The sequence below is a fragment of the Agelaius tricolor genome, unplaced genomic scaffold (genome assembly GCF_023055355.1).
Source record: "Agelaius tricolor isolate 1412-34295 unplaced genomic scaffold, bAgeTri1.0.p SCAF_8, whole genome shotgun sequence".
Taxonomy (NCBI): domain Eukaryota; kingdom Metazoa; phylum Chordata; class Aves; order Passeriformes; family Icteridae; genus Agelaius; species Agelaius tricolor.
The window spans coordinates 18,190,895-18,211,460 of record NW_027269268.1 but is presented as its reverse complement, the minus strand read 5'-3'; the positions used below and the strand labels follow the sequence as shown (position 1 = coordinate 18,211,460).

The following is a 20,566-nucleotide window of genomic DNA, read 5'->3' as shown; positions in this document are numbered from 1 at the left end:
AGAAGGATCTAAATGAAGGCTGGCTTGGTTCAATCTCTAAAATAATTCTGCTTATTGACAAGGAGAAATGTTTAGAAGGAAAGGTCTGCGAGAATTTTCTTAATCCAAAGGCCATCTGTGATCAAAATGCTTGTAACATCGGGGTCTTAATAAACTTGCTTCCATTCCTGATTATGAACTTGTCCAGTTTAGGGGGCTGCTTAACCCATGGCTTCCTGCCCATGCATTTTTTAACCAGCAAGCTTTTGTGTAAGTTTTGCCAACTCTGAAAGAGACTCGATGCTTGAGAGGATGTGGGATGGAAGTGTCTTGACCTTCAGTCATTCTAAATTATCTCTAAACTGCTGCACTGCCAAGCACAACCTAAAGGGATGTGATAATTTAGCAGTGCTGATGCTAAACTATGTTTCTAACTGGAAACCTTCAGAAGAAAAAAAATTATTTCATCCAAGTGTCTCTGTGTCACAATGAAAGAGACTGTTAAGTTTTTGGAGTGAGAGGCTGAGATGTCCATTTTGGTCCCATTTTGATTCTCTTTGCAGTTATTCCTATTTTTCTGATTGAACCACCTGGTCCATATCACATATTCAAGGCCAATTGCACTCTCCCTGAGGGAGGCAGTGGTAGAATGAGCAGGATTGTTGATGCTGAAGGCACAACTCCTCAGACCACTGCATGTACCTGCTTTTGTTACAGAAAGGCCAGTGACCAGGCCAACAGCTCGTCCTACAGTACCTGGGCCAACAGCTCGTCCTACAGTACCTGGGCCAACAGCTCGTCCTACAGTACCTGGGCCAACAGCTCGTCCTACAGTACCTGGGCCAACAGCTCGTCCTACACCTGGGCCAACAGCTCGTCCTACTCTTGTGCCAACTCAGCCTGCACCCAGGACAACCCGACTGACACCCAAGCCAACCATGAGATATGTGCCGGTGACAACAAGGCCGGTCACCACACCAGTGGTGAAGCCTCCACCTCCAACAACACCTCAACCTACAACAGTAAGACCTACACTACCACCACAAAGAACTCCTCTGGTAATAACTGAAGAGCCTGCACATGTTCCCATTGAAACTACAACTTCCCAAGGAGTTATAGATGACAACAGGATCCAGCCAGATTCTCAGAAACCCCGAGGAGATGTGTTCAGTAAGTAATTTTCCATATGCCTTTGTTTATCAAAGCTGTAGATGAAAGCGTGCACTATACTGTTTGGGATTTTTGGAACAATATATCATTGAGAACAGAGAAAGGAAACTGAAAATGGTTATATGGTAAAGCTGCAAAAGTAGTTGATTTTATTACCTAACAAAATTTTGCGATGGAAGTTCTGAATCAATCAATCAAAAAAGTATTTATTTTTTCCCCCTGAAATTATTGAGTATATTGTCCTATAGAAGTACTTAATTATGCTTTCAGATGAAGGTTTTAAGGAAATGAAAGACATTTTATTGAAAAGGATTGAAGTATAGCATAACTCATAAAGTAGTCAATGGATTTAAATTCAGAGAGTTGAGAGTCCCTCCTAAACAGAATATTACCATAGTTTTAAGAATGGTAAAGAAATGGGATCATGCCTAATTACCTAAAGGATTCTATGTGACTTTTTTTTGTATGGGTTCAAATAGTCTCAGATGTTCATGACTAAACAATGGGAAAAATGCATAAAAATAGCATAGAGGGTAATTTTCTGGACTGTGTCTGTGGAAAGGGATACATGAAAAGCTGAAGATAGTAAAGATTATCATAGCATGAAGACATGTAACTTTAGGAGCTCCTCTGAAGTCTACAGCACCATTGTGCCAGCTTTAGTGCATACCACAGGAGACATTACTGGCACTTACAGAGTTGTGCATATCTGCCAAGAAATACTCGACACCTGATTTCATCTTTAGTTCTGCGGCTAATTTTAGAGATGGGGAGGGTGTGTTGGATCAGCTCTCCAGCTTGTTGTACAATCAAGCTGCTGAAGCAGTGTGGTAGGAGGAAAAGTTTGCTGTCTCAGAGCAGGTGCACAAGCAATGTGGGAGTTTTTTTCTGGTTGCTTTGGCATCTATGTGGTAATTTCTGGGCTTTGTTGTTCCAGGTCATTACTCAGTGAAATATTTTGCTCCTTGTAAAAGAGTTTTTCCCTGTGACATTTTATCTGTTGTAGACAGTTAGAAAATGGAGAGTGGAGCTGACAAAAGTTAGAAGAAAAATCCTGGTACTGCTTAGTAGAGCGTACTTTTGGCTTCATATTCAATTAAAAATTGACATATGTTTAAGTGAAATTTTAAAAGGAAATATAATAAAGATTTACGAAGTTTAATCTAATGGGACCCAACAGCTAAACATTTAGCTTTGTGGAAATTATTGTAGACTCCAGTATTATGCTTCCCATGTGTCTGTCTCATGTTGTGAGTGTTCTCTAGAATACTAAAGCAGGGGCTAGTGTTCAGTGTTCTGAATTTTCGTGAAGTCATAACAATCCTCTATGTAAAGCTTATTATTTACAATTAGTCTTTCTATATTGCCCCTAGAGGGATTTTGAAGGTAATGCTTTCAATACATGTGTTTCAGATACAGGAGTTTGGAAAATAGGAAAATGAAAGCCTTTGAAGTTTGGCTTGGTCTGACTGCAGCTTACATTATGGTACATATAACAAACACAGGACCTTTGCAAAGTGTTTATCAACTGTTGGTTTAGGTCAGCTGCCACACTCTGAGGTTTGTGATATACATACATAGCTTCAAAGTCTTCAGTGCACGGCACAGCAGGACTGAAACGGGTCAAGCACCAGCTGTTCCTGGCCTCAGTAGGTAATACAGGGACAGAGAGGCCTCAGATCAGGTCAACAGATGTCTGTCTTCAATGCCATGTAATTTTTTTTATTCCCTGCAAGAGCCATACTTGATGCACATACGTGTGACTGAAAGCATATTCCACTTGTGCCCCAGATGATGCTAGTGCTGTGATCTTCAATGAAGCTGGTGTCTTTTTCTCTTCTCTCCTTTATCTTTTTCTCTCCTTTCCACTCTGCTTTCTGCTCTGTTTTTCTCTCTTTTCTCTTCTGGACACTTTGAAAGTATCATCTAGGTAGTGGTCACTGGAGTCCTCTCCTACTTTCTCTCTGTGTAGAAGTGTTTGTGTTGGGAGTGCTCAAAAGCATTTGTTAAGGATTTGAAACCTACAGTTTAGTGCAAAACAGTTCTGTTTCAGAAGAATGTGATACTTTCTCAAAGAAAGCATTGCTTGTAGAGTAGGGTGTTTCTTGAATCCTCTTACTGCAGAGGTCTGTGGGGAAGAGCAGAAGTTAATTTCCTCATGTGGGACATTTAGAAAAGCAGGTAGAAAAGTTATAGCCCTTATACATTACTACAGTGGAATGCACAGAGCGTGGGTCTGCCTCTCCGCAGTAGTGCCCTTGTAAGGATAACAGCTAAACATTATTACATTAAACAGAGATACTTGGACATCCCCAGATGCCATCACACCAGGGTTCAGCTGCATGGGAGCATTATGGCAGGTGCTGCATTCCTGGGCACTAGCTGGGCTGCAGACCTGGCTGCATGAGTGCTCTTGGCCCATGGCAAAGTGAGGTGAGGTGCATTACCTGAAAGGCCTTTCACGTTAGCTTACAGATGTTGTGCGCAGAGGGTTTGAGCTCAGGTTCCTGCTGGCCAGCCCTGCCCCTGCTCCAGGAGTGTGGGAGAGCAGTGCCTGGCTCTGTTTGGCTGCAGCTGCTCAGTGTGAGGCACTGTGAGCTCAGGACAGCAGTGCTCCCACCAAGTGTAAGCCAGTGCCCCTCCAAAATCATTCCTCACAGCCAGACACAATGGTAACAACCATGATGTTAAGACAATACAGGATTTCAAACTTGAATAACTAGTAACATTTAGCTAACCTTCAACTTGTCTCTTAGCTGCTAGCTGGATGTGCCAAGCCCTCCCACCTCCAAAAACATTTGTGGACTTTTCACTTGCCTCTATATTTCTTCATGTAAGGGGAGTTTGGAACTATTTCTTTCAGCTTCTTTAAAGCTGTTTCTGTTTTAGTCTCACCTACATCAGACATCTTTGTAGTATTCCTGGGTTCTGGATATGAATAATTTTGTTTTGCTTATACTGAGCTTCTTTAGGTTCATTTCCTCACATCAACTGCTTCTCCAGATGAGACAGCAAAGAAGCCAGTTCTCAAAAATGAATTAGCACTGTCATCCCCATAAGCCTGCCTGAAAAGAGAAGAAAAAGCCTTGCCCTTTCTGCCTTTCTTTGTTTCTCACTGGAGAATACAGAGAGCAATTAGTGGTCTTGTAACTCTTATTTTCTTGGAAAACAGAGGAGAAAATGGATGTTAGATCCACTCAGGTCATGAACTAGGATTTAACCTCAGTTTTATAAATCTTCAAAAGAATTTGTGTCATCTTACCTGTCTGCTTCCTCCTCTGTCTCCAAGGGTTGTTGTATTCCAAAGAGTCACAAAATGTAGTATTTTATCACACAGGGATGGGCAAAACCCAGCCTAGAGAGCACCAGCAACCACTGGCAGTTCTGTGCTCAGAGAATTCACAGAATCTCTAGGCTGGAAGAGACTTTCAAGATCATCAAGTCCAACCCATGCTCTAACACCTCAACTAAACCATGGCACTGAGTGCCATGCCCAGTCTTTTTTTAAACAAAGCCATTTACATCTGCTAAAGACCTCAAAGTTGTGTTTTCAGCTAGGTTATTATGGACATTTCCCTTTCTTTTTTCCCCATGGGGCTCTGCAGCCTTAGCCAGACTTGCAGCAAGCAACACTGCTTTGCTCTGCCATGGAATAGGGGGTACTTCTGTCAGTCAGTCCATGGCAAAGGGGGCATTGCCTGCTGCACAGATGTCCTAGACCAAATCCTGGTGCTCTAGGATTGCTCAACATCAGGAGAGGAAACGTGCTTGCGCCAAATGGACTTTTTTTCTGCAAGCATCTCTCAAATTCTAGCTTTTGTTAGTTAACTTTTTCCTGGGGTACCCTTGCTGACTCCTTGCTCCCTATTTTCCCCCTTTGTTATTATTTGACCTGCTGTTCCACACACTGACTCAACTTGACCTAGGATTTCACTTTAGAGCTCTCTTGAATGTGCTGCTCAACTTGAAATGAGCTGAGGATCAGAGAAATTGCTCTCTTCAGCAGTGACAAAGAGCACAACTGATAAAAAACTGATAATTTTATTTAAATCCCTTTGCAATTTTTGAAAGGTATTGGGTTGTTTCTTTTCTTTAGATGCTTTACCCCTTTTCTAAAAAAGCCTGCAGTGACTTTGGGAAGCTGCTTTTTTAGAGAACAAAAAAAAATTTATTTTTTAACATGGAATTCCTACACTTGGCCTTTGAACCACTTAGTCAGATGCAGACAGTGGAATCTGGCACCAAGGATAATCTTCTCCTGATATGGATAGGGGGGGAATGGCAATGAGAGAGGAATGCAGTGATAGCTTAATATTTAACTATTTCAGCACTGATACAAACTACAGTGAAGTACAGAGGAATCTTTTCTAGTTATAAGTCTCTAACAAATACAACAAACTTCTCAATATGCCTGTGAATTTCTGCTGCCATTGGGATCTGGATGATAAGCACTAAAAGCATAAACTTAAAGCATAACACTAGATATCAGCATAGCAAGAACAAACTCCCTTATCTATATTAAAAGACAGTTCAGCAGTTTTTCTTCTTAGCCCTTAGTGGAGCTGAAAAGATTGGAGTTAGGAAATGTTTCTCATAACAGCTATTAAAAATGTAAAGATTGGATTAAAACTGGATTCTTTCTTTTCTCCCTTTCAGTGACTGCAAAGTCCTTAGTGCTGTAAGTGCAGTTTTGTGATCCTTGAAGCTGTTGAAAAAAGGGAAATAATAAAAGCAAAGAATAGAGGGTTTGTTATTCCTTGATATCCTTAGACTAGCATTATTTTACAACAGTATTTCATTTGTCTTCACTTTTCTAGCACCTTTTAAAATGTATTTATGTTTATATTTTAGCATATGTGATAGGTGCTTTGTTCCTGTTGGTACTCTGGAGTTCAGTCATGAAATCTAGGAGTCTTACAAGTCCCACCTTCAATCCATCTTCCAGCAAGTTTTGTCCCCAGATCTGATATGCAAGTTTCTGTTCACTCCTTGTTTTAGCTGTGTTTCCCTGAAACTCACGTGGCACTTTGCACCTCCTGAATGGATGTTCATACAAAAGCATTCTGCAAAGGTCACTTTGCAGAAAACCTTCTGCAAAGGTAAATACCAAGATGCTTGATTTTGGTAAAGCTTACCGAGCCTTATAACTGCCCAAGAAATGCAAGATTGGACTGTAGAGTGGTGGCATGCTGAGACTGTTGTGTCTCCCCTCATATGTAAATAGTGCTGGAGAGGGTGGCACAGTCCATCAAAGCACTTCCTAAAATAACTCTTACTGCAGAATTGAATCTGTAGAGTTTTAAGAAATATTTTCTGGACACTGTGGGTGTCTGAACAAAAGGGTGAAATGTGCCTCTCTGTTGCCTCTTCTTTTTAGCCCAACACGTATCAATATCTTTCCTGGAGGAAAGCAGGATTTATTCTTGTTTTCTCAATCTGACTTACCTCTGGACTACCCTTACTTTTAGCTGTTTTCTACTAGTTGTGTGTGAGATCTCATTGCTTGTGGGAATTTTTTGCAATTTAACAGCTTTCAGTTATAACTATTCAGTCAAAACATCTTTGTCCTTTTTTGTTGTTGTTTTTAGTGAATGGGAAGCTTAGTCATGATTACTGTGTGAAGTGGAATTGTACTTACAGTGCAAAATCATTTTTTTTCTGTAAGCCAGACAACTGCATTATTAATAGTAATAACAGCTACTAATAACATGAAGCTGCAGTCCAGGTCTTGGTTTTGTAACACCAAAACAGCAATTATTTCTTTATTGCAAATAAGCTGATATATATATACATGTACTTTCTTATACTCCCAATCTCAGCAATTAGCAAGTAAATTAAAAAAAAGCTGTATTGCTTTCCCAAAGGATAAAAAAGCCCAAAAGAAATCGCTCTTATTGATTATTTAATAATCACAGTTATTTAATATTTCCCCCCAGATTTGTGCATCTATGAAGAAGTTAGCTCATGAACTTTGAGAATATGGCAGTGTGGGTGTATTGGCTCACTCAGAGCTTATAAAATTCTTCAAGTAAAAGAAGCCAAGTTTCTATTTGACAAGCTTTATCAAACCATTGAAGTTAAGTGAAAAGCACACTGATATGCTATATAAAGTACACAGAAAGGGCTCGGAAAGCTTACAGAAAATAATTGTACCACATACTTTCTCCCACGATCACCACTGAACATATTGGTTGTCGTGGCAAAAAGAAGTGTACATGTGGGTTATATTTAGATTTCTGCATCTCTTATGGTAACCCTTGTTTCAAATTGAGTGCACATTCCTGTAATTAGGTCCAAGCACTGAAATGACACTATTAAAGCACTACAACACATTCTTCTAGAAGTTAGTAAAAAAAGTGTTTGGAAAGGACTCTCAGGGATTTTTTTTAAAAATAGTTTTGCAGAGCTTTAATTATAGGCAGATATATCAACTTGAATTTGGAGAATTCTTGTATGTGTGCACAGATGTAACTCAGGCTTATAGAAAACATCAGCGCATTAGAAGTGGTACTTGAAGAAGTAAACTGAAGTAGTTTACAAGATAAGTTCCTAATATTTTTTGCAGTATTTTCCATAAACAAGGACTGTGACAGACTGAGAAGAGAGTGTGCAGGAACATGTACCTTAAAACTGTGACCTCTGAGTATCCTACAAACCTTCGAGCATGGCAGAGAGTTTCCTTCATGCTCTTTGCCACAGTGCTCATTTAAAACCTTGTAATTACCTGCCTGTGAACCTATGGTCTGAGCCTTTGGTGCTTGCTGTGCTGTGCTCACAAATTCTGAAGTTGATTTGTTCTCCACAGCATAGAAAACAAACAGTATCTTCTTCCCTTGGCACAGTCTGAGGTGAGGAAAGGCAAGTGCTGCTCCCGGGGTGTGCAGCATAGATGTGCTTATTCAACTGCCCCACCTGCATAATGCAGGGTGAACAATGGATTTATATAATATTTGTGCATAGATGTTCTGCAAGGAAATTATTGCCCTAGGTTGTGAGGACTGTGCACATTTATAAATTTTCTTTCATGTTAAAGCTCAAGGTTTTAAAGCAAAACAGCCCAGGTGAAACGCAGCAGCAAAAATGCTATTTACAATCAAGGTATCTTTCAAAATTAACAGCCCTCTAATACCCAGCCTTAAATCTGAAGCTGTTTTGAGCATTAATATCCTAGACTGCAAATATACATAATCAAAAATCTGCAAAGGACTAAAAAGAAAACAAGAGAAAGGGAGACTTAGTGATTCAAATAATGACTATTATATTTGGGAGTTCATTGGCTTACTACACATTTTGAGCTTTTTCACTATTTGTTTTTGTTATATAAAATTTTTATTCAAGACCTCTAGCCTAGAATAGTACTTTAAAAATACATTGGAGTTTGCTTATTTTGTCCTAATATCAACTTTTTTTTTTCCTTTTCTATCTTTTGGCTTTAGAGGAGCTCTTGTAGCAGTGCTATTTTCATGTTGACCTAGTGCAAAAGAAGTTCCTTCTTAACCTTAGATTTGATTTTCTGAAAACAAGAGTCCTTTCAGTTATCTTAATTCTTCTTGTTCTCACTTGTTCTATAGAGACATTAATAGTTATTTTAGCACTGCAAATGGAAAACATGCCAAGTTTTTAATAGATAAGACACTTACAAATACCTTAGGTGTCAGAGGTGCCTATAAAATCTGAGAACATGTCTGAAACACATTACTACTGCTATGAATTATGCATTAGACCTGACTCTAAAAGAGGAATTTTCCAAGACAGCTCTATTCAGTGCAATCTGTTTATCTCTGGCTGACAGCTGTCCATCAGGCAAGAAATCTGCTTGAAACTTACACAAACTGGCACAGCATTTTCAGAAATACATGGGAGTCTTTGTAGCCACCTGACTTTGGCAGCCATCACTCCCACAAAGAGCTCATAAATTTCAGGTTGTCCTGGATGCTGAATGTCTAATAACCTCTGGGCCCCTTAATCACTGAGAGCTGTTCCTTCTCCTCCAGCTGGGAACAGCAGCTGAAGCACAGGCTGTGCTGGAAAGCAAAAAGTATAATTACAGTTGAATTCCAGCTTCCACTAGAGCTCCTCCCTCTCAACTCCCAGTACAACCCTGGTAATTGTTTTGGGAGCTCTAATCCTTTGCAGATTGATGGATGTACCTTCAGCTGTATTTCAAAGGTTAAGTGCTCGTGGGGCCTCTTCCAAGTGCTGCTGCCTCCTGTCGAGGTTCTCCTGTAAATGTCTGTGGAAGGCTTGTGTGAGGACTTTCATGTGGCTTTATTTCATTGAGAAACCACTGTCTCTGAAAATGTATTTGGAAAACAACAGTGGGCTTCAAGGTTAAAGCTTTCCCCCTGGTTAAAAAGGAGCTTTCATTCAAAGAGCTTTTAGGAGATTTGGAATCACCTTTTACAGTGCTTAGGTAAATGTTACACACAAATCATAAATCATGTAGGCATAAAGTTTATGAGACTTTGTGTTGAATATAATTAAATGTATTGAAATTTCCAGGAAAAGCACAATGCCCAGAGCTACTCTGCTGGTTTTTGTTAGAGATAAATTAGTGACCCACTTCCTTATCTCATTCATTTTTTCTCACAGTTCCACGCCAGCCTGGAGTGAGCAATAATCTCTTTGAAATACTTGAAATTGAACGAGGGATTACAGCTGATGAATTTGAAGCAAATGATGACCCAGGTAAAGGCCATGTCTCCTATTTAGGATCTAGGATTTATGATTTTTTGAGATTTCTTGGTAGTTAATACATTTTTCAGGACTCTTATATCTTATGCCCCTCTTTTAATCTATGCTTTATAAAATCATGTAAAATCAACCTTCTTCTATATGAACCCTACACTTTTATTTCCTAAAAAAAAAGTCATCACAAAAATAGCATGAATTGTTAATAATACAAGAGTCCTTTTTATTGTTTTAGTATTTTTGTAGATTCTTTTCCTAGGGTTCCTTCTATATTTAATTTTCATATTTACTTGCTAGTGTCAGCCACATGGGAAATTGAAAACCAAAACAATCTGAATAATATCTGGGTTTATTTTGTGACCTCCTGCTCTGTTCTGCCAGGTGTGCTGGTGCACAGCTGTGATTTTGACAGTGGACTGTGTGGATGGATCAAGGACAAAGATGATGACTTGCACTGGGAACCAGTGAGAGATGTATCAGGTAAGTGATCTGTGTACAATCACATCCTGCAGTTGAAGAGCCCCCAAGGCTTGAGGTTGATGACAGTTCTGCTTGAGGGCAAATTACACAGCTCCTGTTCCCTTTAGTTCTGGGGTATATTTCACACTGATGCCTCTTCTGTGTATAAAGAGCAAAAGTGAGGATTCCCAATGTGAAAGAGCAATTGAAAATTTACACTTTTATCATAGCTGACATCTTTAAAATAGGAATCTCTGTGAAGGAGTAGTAAATGTAGTCAGCAAAAGTTTGTCTTAAAGGAATCTGAAAAAAATGTGGACCAGAGAACAACTTTTATTTATGGTGAAACAAAGCTTGTCTTTCAAATTACCACATAAACATATTTCTCTCTCACTAGCAAAATTATAGAAAGTACTGGAAATAGTCCTTGTTTTGCTGCAGATATAATGTTCAAGTTTAACCTCTCAGATTGCTGTGGCTTGGAGTAGAATTTGATAAAATCAATCTGTATATAGGAAAAATGTTAAGTAACTGGAAGGCAGACGAGTGAAATGCTGAAACACAGAGGCTTCTGAAGAAGGGACTATTTGGGATGATAAAAAGTGACATTACCCCAAAGGTTAGAGGGGAGTGTGTAGTAGCTGCTTGCAGGAACAGGAGACTGGCATCAGCGCTGGTGCTCAGCCACAGGAAGAGCCCTTCCCTGTCCCCCAGCTGTGCTGTCCCAGGATGTGGATGTATTTTGTCCCCTGTTGATTTTGGTGTGGCACTGCAAGGCTGCTGCCCTTGCCTGCCTGCCCTTCCCCCAGTGCCGGGATTAGACACACATCCCTGGCTCCCGTAATGATGGGATTACTCCGTGCTTTTGAAGCGCACTAAGCTCCCAGGATGTGCGGAAGGAAAGCAGCTCTCAGGCGGGACAGTGGCCAGGCTAGGATGAGGCAGGGTGAGGGCACCGAGAGCCATTTTCTTCATGCAGCACCCTGTCAGAGCTGTCTGGCCACTGATGGGACAGTCATTTGCCACCCCAGCAGGTGATCTGGCACCTTTCCAGGCTCTTTGGCTGGCTCAGTGGAAGTGCTGCCTTCACTGCCTGGGCAGGGGTCCCCCCAAACCGGCTGCTCTGGTACTTCAGGAGCTCCTTGTGACACATGAAAAGCCCTGGGAATGACTGGGAGAGCAGAGCTCCTTCCTCCTGCAGATGAGAAAACAGGCAGGTGTCTGCTGCCTGCAGAGTGGTACTTAAAAAAAAAAAAATTTGCATGTAATTCATACCTTTTTTGAAACAACAAATTTAAAAATACATTTTTTTCTAAGTTAGTCATTCAGAGCATATTCATTATCTGTACTCAAAAACTGTTATTTCTATATACTGAATTCCAGAACCACGATTTTTAACTGGCTCTTTTTTGTCAGACTGTTCCCCTGCATTGCTACCCAGTAGTCAGGGACAAGCTCAGCTTTTTATTTCCTGTGTATGTTCTGCTGCTGTTGACATAACCTGTTAAAACTAGTCCCTTGAAGTCACCCACCCATCCACCCACCCCCTCCAGTCTGGAATACCTTGTTGGAAGGATTTATTTTCACAGCTTGTTCCTGACTGCTTGCTTTCACCTTGCAAAGTTTGCTATAGGTTGGTTTATCAGAATCTGCATTTTGAAAGGCGCTGTGCTGAAGCATTATAAGCTTATCTTGCATGCAGAAAATGCTGATTTGAGGGGACCTTTTCCTGCAGGGGCTTGCCTACAGCTATGTTTGCTTTGTGCTTACCTAAATCTGTTTCCTATTGATTGGCTTCAGCCACAGTAACTATCTGAAAATGATGCACTTAATAAGTCAGTACTTTCAGAGTGGTATAATTGTATCTTCAGCAAACAGGTACAGTTATTTAAACTCTATATGCTTATTTCAGCAGATAGTGACCTTGCTGCAAAAGCAGTGCATTAAAAAAAAAACAAACCAAAACAAAAAAATCCCTGAGAAAATTCCCACCAAAAGGCTTTAACAGATCCTTGGACAAATGGATCCCACTTCATGGCTAAATGTTGATCTAGGGCCCCAGACAGCAGCATAATACTTTGCTTTGTTAAATCTCATTCAGACCAAAGAACTTAAAAACTTATGTAGAAGTAGTGAATTAGAGACAAGGTTGGCTTTTCTTTTAAGTGTGTGACAAGCCATGGTACATTGTAATTAAATTTTACAGCTTTTCAAGGGAAAACATTGTGACTTTCAAAGAGAAGCTATCAAACAATAATGCTCTGTTTGAGTAGTTACAGGGACACAATTAAAAATATTTTTCTATCCTGTTTAACTGTGTATGTCAACAATATTACAAATCTGCAATATTTCTAAATCTTTTGTTTTAAGTAAGGAGCCTAAAAGTGCCACTTTCTTAATGAACTTAAGGTAGAGGTGGCATTTTTTAATTAAAAAAATACATAAAATCTGATCACATAAAGAAAATATATTCTTAGATGCAGTGTAAGATAAGGTTTTTATTTTTATTTTTTTTTAATTTTTTGAACCTTTTTCCCTTTGGTAATTTTAGATTTTAAAGGTTTCACCCACCTTGCAAAAGTTTTAATGTAAAGTACAAACAACTCATACAGGTCTGGGTTTTCTCTAGGATGTGAAATCTCATTTAGTGTAGTTCTGAGCGTAGGTGTGAAAGGTGCCTTTTTTCTTTCTAGGTTTAATGGATAAGATCCTTAGCTTCTCATGTTCTGAGTGTTTTCTGGAAGGCACCTTTACTTCATACATGATAAGAGATAATAATAGGGTTTGGAATTGAGTATGTATGTTCACTGACAACTTCCTACTGTTAGAATTTGGGGTTAACAGCCATGTGGAAATCATTATTGCTTCTTGCTTTCTCTATCTACCAGATTAAGAGTTTAAATTACAGTTGAATAAAAGAAGCTATCAGGGTTGCAAATGGATATGCTTTGAGATTTACCTGGTTAACACAGTTCCCAAACAAAAGGAAAGGGACAGAGCCACAGCTCAATTCCATTATAGCATTTATTCTGGTCTCTGTTATCTACCCAACAGCAAAACATTGCAGCTTGAAAGGTGCATGAATTTGTACAGTAGCTTTAATGTCACTGTGGGTTTAAAATCATGCAGCGATCAAGGGGTTGTCAGAAATGACAGAATACATGAGGTTTTAGTTTTGGAGAGGGGGGTATTATTTACTTTGTCAAAAAGAAATTAGATGGGCAACACCCAGCCTGGTACTAATGTAGAGAAGAGCAGCACTGTAAATCTTACCCTATAGGAGGCAGATGCACTGGTTCTGGTTCTATATGAGTTATTTTACACTCTCTGGACCTTGTTTTACCTTTATTTATTTTTAATAACTCTTGTGGGTTCGGTCCTGCAACCTAGTATTGTTAAAAGCACCAAAGCACCCGCCCAACTAACTGCTCTTTCCACTGCAGGGGGACAGTACCTCACCATCTCTGATCCCAAAGGGAAAGAAGGAAGAGTGGCACATCTTATCCTGCCCTTGGGTCACATGGCTCAGGCTGGAGATTTGTGCCTGTCCTTCAGGCATAAAGTGCCTGGGCTGCACTCTGGTGCCCTGCAAGTCTTTGTGAGGAGAACTGGAGCTCATGGCCCAGCTGTCTGGGGGAGAAATGGGGGCCATGGCTGGAGACAGACACACATAACCTTACCAGGAGCAGGCATCAAGAGTGTAAGTACTGATCCCCTTGTGTTGCTGTTTGGGTTTGTGCATGAAAAAGCTGAGGATGCTTAAATGGTGCAGCACTGCAGTGTTCATCTTGTGGGTTCAGTTTCACTCTGTTTTACTACTTTGGTCTCTGCCAATGGAATCACAATACAGATGAGAGTTATTGTGCATTTTTTAAAATTAGTTTTATGTATACAAAAAAAGAAATCCTAGCTATAGAAATATAGTATAGGCTACTCTGTCATTTCCTGAGCTACCTGGTACTGCCCATTTTAAGGGAATCACCACCTAGGAAAGAGCAGCCTCATGGACAGAGGCATACTCTATAGAGAATTCAAAAAAATGCCTGTATCAAGATTCTTCATGAACAATGTTTTGAATAATACAGTGCCATGAAATAGGAAGAATAATCCCCTGTAGATTGGTAACTGGCTAAACCAGGGCAAAGATACTGAAAATAAGTAATTTTTGGTAATGCAGGGAGATTACAAGTGCAATCACATGTGGTTTTATGCCCTTTAGCATGCCTGCAGCTGATCAGGCTGAGGAGGTGAATGATGACCTAACAATGCCCATAACACAAAATGGTTTAGCGCAATCAAAAGAAGGGGCCTGAAGTGCCTTGGAGAATCTTTTAATACTTGGAAATTTTAGAATCATTGTGTGATTAAACTAGTATCAAAAGCTCTATGTTATTCTTCAACCTCTGAAGGTAGTTTTTATTTCAGATCTGCAGAAGTGGCTTGGGTATTTCAGGGCCTTTTTGACTTAAATATCAAGGTGCTCTGAAAAGCTCATACATATAAAATTCATGATGGGAGCAGGCTACAAGACAGACACAAGTGTCTAGCTCTAAAATGAATATTAAGGCTGTAATTACTGCAGATAATTTTCTAGAAAATTTACCTCAGCAACAGTAGCAAAGACACCTGACTTTGTTAGCTGTCAATGAATGTTGGACTGAGAATGAGGGCATTTGTAACAGGTGAACAGTATAGCTGCAATATTCTTACCCTTTTCTTCCCCCTAAATTTCTCACTTCTGGCAGTCCCCCTTTGCCCTGTCCCTTGCCTTTCCTGACCCCCTGGCAGTAGCTGTCAGCATGGGCAGCCAGGGCTGCTGACCTGGACCACTGGGACTCTTATCCAAAGATCAGATACTTACCCTCTTAAGTAAGCAGGGAAGGCCTCTGCCAAAGAGAAATCAGGAAGAATGTGGAAGTTTTATTTTCTAGCTAATTAAAACCCAAAAGCAACTAAATTGTAGTGATTTTGGAGGGGCCTGCTGGAGACCTGAGGAAAATTTGAATGAAGACCAGAATCTTTCATCACACTTTTTAATGGATTACTTCTGTGTAATTTTTTTCATCCCCCACTCAAATTGTTCTGTTTCTCTTTCTAGGTTATTTTCAGAGGTGAGAAAGGGAAAAGAAGAACTGGGGATATTGGACTAGATGATGTGGTCTTGAGGAGAGGACGCTGCTCTGAAGAGCATTAGCCAGGACAATGGACCAGCAGTCATCTCCTCTTGCCCTTCTCATGCAATTCCTACAAAACTTTGAAACAGAACTGCATGGAAAAGAAGAAAAAGTGGGAGAGCAACAACTTCTTAGTGGTCTGCTAAGTGCAATCTCATGGAAATTTCACTTAAACACATGGAGAGCACCTCCCAGGATTGAGGAAATCCAATCTCAGGCTGGTTCTTTCTATTAATCCTTACCCCTAAATCATATATTGTACGTAATAACTTTGTTTCCTGTTAAGTCTGGTGAGTGCTAACAGAAAGAGCACTTGTGAAAAAGGGAGAATTAAGTACAAATGGTATCAAAAGAAAGCTCTATCTCACAGTTTGTGTTAACTGACAGCCATTATCATCCCATACTGCTGTCTTTCATTGATTAATTTGTGTGAGTCACATTGGATTAGTGAAAGCCTGGACCTGAGCTATGGCTTACTGCCACTGACCTTTGAAGAAAGGTTCTCATATATGAAATAGCATTTATTTTGCTGTTGCATCTGTATTAACCAAAACCAGTTAGAGAGAGTAGGCATTGCATCCTGTAATATTGCTACTGCTGTGTTTTGTGTATATGTGTATGGTTGACATATTTATGGTTTTTTAGTATTTACAAACTGTAGTTGCAGGGTAATTGGCAGCTGTACTTTGTTTTGTATAAGACAGGAGTTCAGCATCTTTTTCAATACTGCTGGTCATGCCAAATTATCAAAGTCAGCTAATGGTGCTCATTGAAAAATGCTGGTGCAGTTTTTCATGTTGTAACGTCCTGAAGGCAAAAGACCAAACGCTCGCCTGATGGAAACTGGCATCTGAAAATGCTCTACAAGTTTGCATAGAGCTCACAAGCAAGCCCTAAAGGGCTCTCAGTCCTGCAAGGAGCTCCTGGTTCAGCTGAAGCAGCCAGGAGAGGATGAACTTAGGTCTTGTAAGGTTGAGCCCATTGACAGTGCCAGGAATGATCCCTCCCACAGGTGGCACAAGCCCACACGAGGAAAAAGGGCAGCTGTGTTAACACTGTACAAACCATTCAGACCTGAAATGCCTCCAGTGCTCTTTGGCAAATGTCCATACTCTGCCCAAACTTCTGTATATAATAAGCATTTTATTCTTTAAGAACAACTATTAGCTCTAGTGGGAACTGAGTATTTATCAAAACTTTGGACTAATTTTATAGTTATGTATCATGCATGTGCTGTGCAGTTTCCCAGGAAATTCCTCTGTTTGGTTTGAAATTTTTTAAGTGGGCATCATGATCACTGCTAGCAATTCTAAAATTGACAAAGAATTGTAACATTTAAGAAAATGGCAACAGGTTGGTAAAATGTTGTTAGTGATACAGCCTTAAAGCTTCAAAAAATACATATATAAGAAGTCAACCTCAGTTCTTTTGAATACTTTAATTCGGTGTAAAATAAATGTCAGCTGCATAGCATGTTCAGTCTTGTACCAAGTTCACAGACACAAGTTTGCAAGCCCATTAGAGGTCATATTCCAAATCCCTGTTCCTGACAAAGTACAAGTCTGAAAATATTTTTTCCCGTTCATCCCCTAGGACAAAACATGGTGTGTGGAGCAGAAATGTATGTAACCAAACAGAAATTCTCCTGCAAAACTGTATCAGCAAATATTCTGAAAAGAAAAAAAAGCGATGTGTTTGTAAACATTAAATTTAAACTATTTTGCTTTGAATATGATTATGATCTTTTTCTCTTATGTTATTTTGTGATATGTCAGAAATATCTGTGAATAGTTGAAATACCTTGTCCTTATTTTAAAGTAATCAGTAAAAGAGACTGTTACTTGCTACTAACGAGGAATCTTGTTTTCATTTTTAGACAGAAAGTCTCAATTTTCATTGCAGTGAAATGAAATAAAGGATGACATTCTCAGAGTGAAATAGCTCTTATTTACCAGTTTTAAAAATCAAAATACATTTCACTCTAATATGAAGAGAGCACTGTATTTGTTATTCAGAAGGAGGAATGGCAATTTTCAACCTAACTTAAAGAGCAGTCTCACAGGTCATTTAAGAGCTTCTGCAATATTAGATGTCCATTTTACAAGAAGGAGCAGCTACCATAATTCCTCACTCTGATTCAACCAGCACCAACTGCTGTTACATGCCAAGGAATATAAGATTAACACATTTTCGTCTGGTTCATCATATTACTACAGGTTTCTGAGATTAACATTCCCTGGTTAAATGGAACCCCTATCAGAGTTTTTTGCCATTTTTACAAATGGTCCCTAGAACCCAGAATCTGGATTAATTCAGAAGGTAGAACAGCAGCAAGTACTCAGGTGGCAGGGGAGGATTCAGGTCTCTGTTTTATCGATGCATTTCATTGTTACAATAAAACAGGGACTTGTAAAGCCCTGTGACAGCTGCAGGACAAGACAGGAGTTCAGCAGTGGCTTTGAGCTCTGGGGGAGCTGCTGTGGCTGTAGATCACTCACCTCCAAAGCTGGTGGTGCTGTGTGGTGCCTTCTCTCAGTCTTTTGGATAGACAAGGTGAGGTCACTCAGAGGTTCTGTTGTGAGGATCCTTCTCCAGTTCTTGCTCTCCAGGTGCTTTTTAGGCAGCTCCCCTGAGCCACAGACCTCAGCCAGGACCGCCCTTTCCATATGAGCCTCAAGAAAGGGATGAAAATATGGCCTGAGGTCCTCCTATGAAGTAGATTATAGTTTTGGATTTAGTAAATAGGTAATAGAAATTCCTGCTTAGATACCTAGGCAAACAGAAGAAATTACACTAAATTAACATGAAAAAATTTATCAAATATTTAACCTCTTGCCAGTTTATAATTGCATGTTCTTAAGATATATTCAACAAAGAGAATGAAAATAAGTTTCTTTATAAATGACAGGTACTGGGACCAGTGGCAGGTGCATTTATGAATTTGCTGACATCAAAATCAGCAGAATGGAAGGGACCAAGACAAGATTTTTTTAGTTCTAGATTCCATTCTGTACAGTGCCCTCATCTCTCATCAGAGCCATGCCATTAAATCGCTAGTGAGTGATTTTAGTGAAGCCAATTCATTCTGAAGAAAAGCTTCCCTAGGTTTCCTTCAATAAATTACCTGAGACTTGGAGGTCAACAATGCTTTTACCACAGTTGGAGATTACAATAATTGCCCTCATAAGACTCAGGTAGTCATAAGAAGACAACACTGAACAGAAGAACATTTATGACATTCATCATCCTGCTCTATTCTGCTGGAGAAAAGCTGCCACAGTAGCAGCTGCCTCCAACCCATGTGCCAGGGTCCCTCTATTGAGAAGTTATTTCTCCTTACAAAGGAAACACAGTATTTATCAGAAAGATAGCTTGATCCAAAATCTCTTGATTTCAGGAATGCATTTTTTGTGACACTCACCTTGAAAGCTGTTTATTCTGCCCTTAAAAATTTGTAACAAGAAACTATAGCTGCCTTTAAAATTGTAATTGTGAAGGTTACACATACAAAGTTATTAATTAGCAAGTGAGGTCCAGTTAAATACTATACAAATTTTTGTTTATATAGATCTATCTCTGAAACGGCAAATTATTGAAGTTTTGCTGGTGTTTAAAACACTTCCTTACCTGCTGTTTTATTCTGACATCCTGTAGTCACACAGCATTTTATGACTTCAGATTTTTCACATCAATTAAAAACAAGAAAAGAAGTTGAAAAATGCATTGGTGTAAACCTGCAACTTTAGAAAGAAATGCAAAACATTTTAATGTTAAATTTCAGTAACGATTTGAAAGATCATTGCATTAACTTTCAAAGCTTGAGGAGAGTCCTTTCTCAGACCCCACCTACTGCACCAGGCAGACCTAGGGATACATTAGGAATTGCATTTGGAATGTCTGTAATGCTCCATTTGTTTAAAATGCCAACAGAACAAAGGCCATCAGGGAGCATAAAGACAAGTTTTCAACAGTACAGACTGAACCACCTCTAGATTTCAGAAACCAGCCCCATGTAAGCTTTCAGGACTGTAAGTCCATAATGAAAAAAATCACACTCTAGTGGCTCTGCTCTTACCAATTCTGCTTGTGCACTTGTGTGACCTCTTCCAAACCTATGTTCAGTGTTTGAGCAAGGAAGCCAAGATCCATCTGGCACATGGGATAAGGATGCTTCTCTCTGCATTTTTTTAACTTAATACTTTGAATTTTTACCTTCTCTTCAGGCCAGGAATAGTCTTCTGTCACACTTTTCTCCCAGGTTTTAACTTGCTGTGCATTTCAGCAGCCCACATTCTCGTTTCAGACTCTTATCCTGAATACTCTTGATATATTCATTTTGAGTTTGCCAAACACCTGTAAAGACAAAGTATAGTGTGTACTCAGAGAATGATTTTACTTCATTTATATGCTACACCAGTGCTAAAATTTGAGATTGACACTCTCAACGGGTTTCAGGAAGACACCATCACTGTTTTGATACCACGGAAACAGAGGACCACCTTTTCACTTGCCTTTTGTGCTGCCCCCATTTTAGGTAAAAAAATTACAGAAGTGGACTCAGCAGATTTTTTCCACTATCAGAATGGTATTCTTTATGTGTGAAGCAGGATTACTGTGGAATGCAGACACTCCAGTACCAGTGTCTTTGAGCTGCAAAGAACAGAAAAAAAAGCCTTCCAATGAAAATTGACTTTGATTCTCACATCCCTGGGTTCAAGTCTAGCACAAAAGCAAGAGCTCCTCATTTGGGAGCTCATGTAATGCATGCCATCTCAGCTGCTGATGATACCACCAGAAGACCATGCTGACATCCAGCACAATATAAGTAGAGAGCTAAATGCAAATAAGTGGTGAGCAGTGCCCGTTACATTTTAAATTAGGAAAATAAGTGCAAGAAATTTGATTAAGAGGATTCAGAGGGGTGTCTAAGAGAGATACTTTGACTTCCATCCCTCTGAAGTTCTGAGCTGGCTCAAAGAATGTTGGCATCTTACCTCAGTTTCCCGGATCAGTTGGAGGACCAAAGTTGTTGGAGCTCTTCAAAGTTTCCATGTCCCAGTGCTGAGTGTTCTCTCTGAAATGTGCATGATTCT

The 20,566-nt window shown here is 39.7% G+C and overlaps 1 protein-coding gene and 1 long non-coding RNA gene across 3 annotated transcripts in view; one reads left to right on the top strand and one right to left on the bottom strand.

Annotated features, from left to right (window-relative positions):
- Positions 1-17,403, top strand: part of NPNT (nephronectin) — a 49,605-nt gene extending 32,202 nt beyond the window's left edge. For both annotated transcript variants that reach the window (XM_071431796.1, XM_071431797.1), the window contains 5 exons: positions 697-1,149; positions 9,742-9,837; positions 10,222-10,320; positions 13,743-13,999; positions 15,398-17,403. In XM_071431796.1, the coding sequence (XP_071287897.1) occupies positions 697-1,149; positions 9,742-9,837; positions 10,222-10,320; positions 13,743-13,999; positions 15,398-15,493 (1,001 nt within the window). In that variant the 3' untranslated portion in view covers positions 15,494-17,403. The remainder of the gene's footprint in view (positions 1-696; positions 1,150-9,741; positions 9,838-10,221; positions 10,321-13,742; positions 14,000-15,397) is intronic.
- Positions 17,404-17,977: 574 nt separating this feature from the next.
- On the bottom strand, positions 17,978-20,225 carry LOC139592599 (uncharacterized). The gene is made up of 3 exons (XR_011680051.1): positions 19,686-20,225; positions 19,101-19,213; positions 17,978-18,181 (listed from the first exon to the last, which is right to left on the bottom strand). It is a non-coding gene; the product is annotated as an uncharacterized lncRNA (long non-coding RNA).
- Positions 20,226-20,566: the final 341 nt, after the last annotated feature.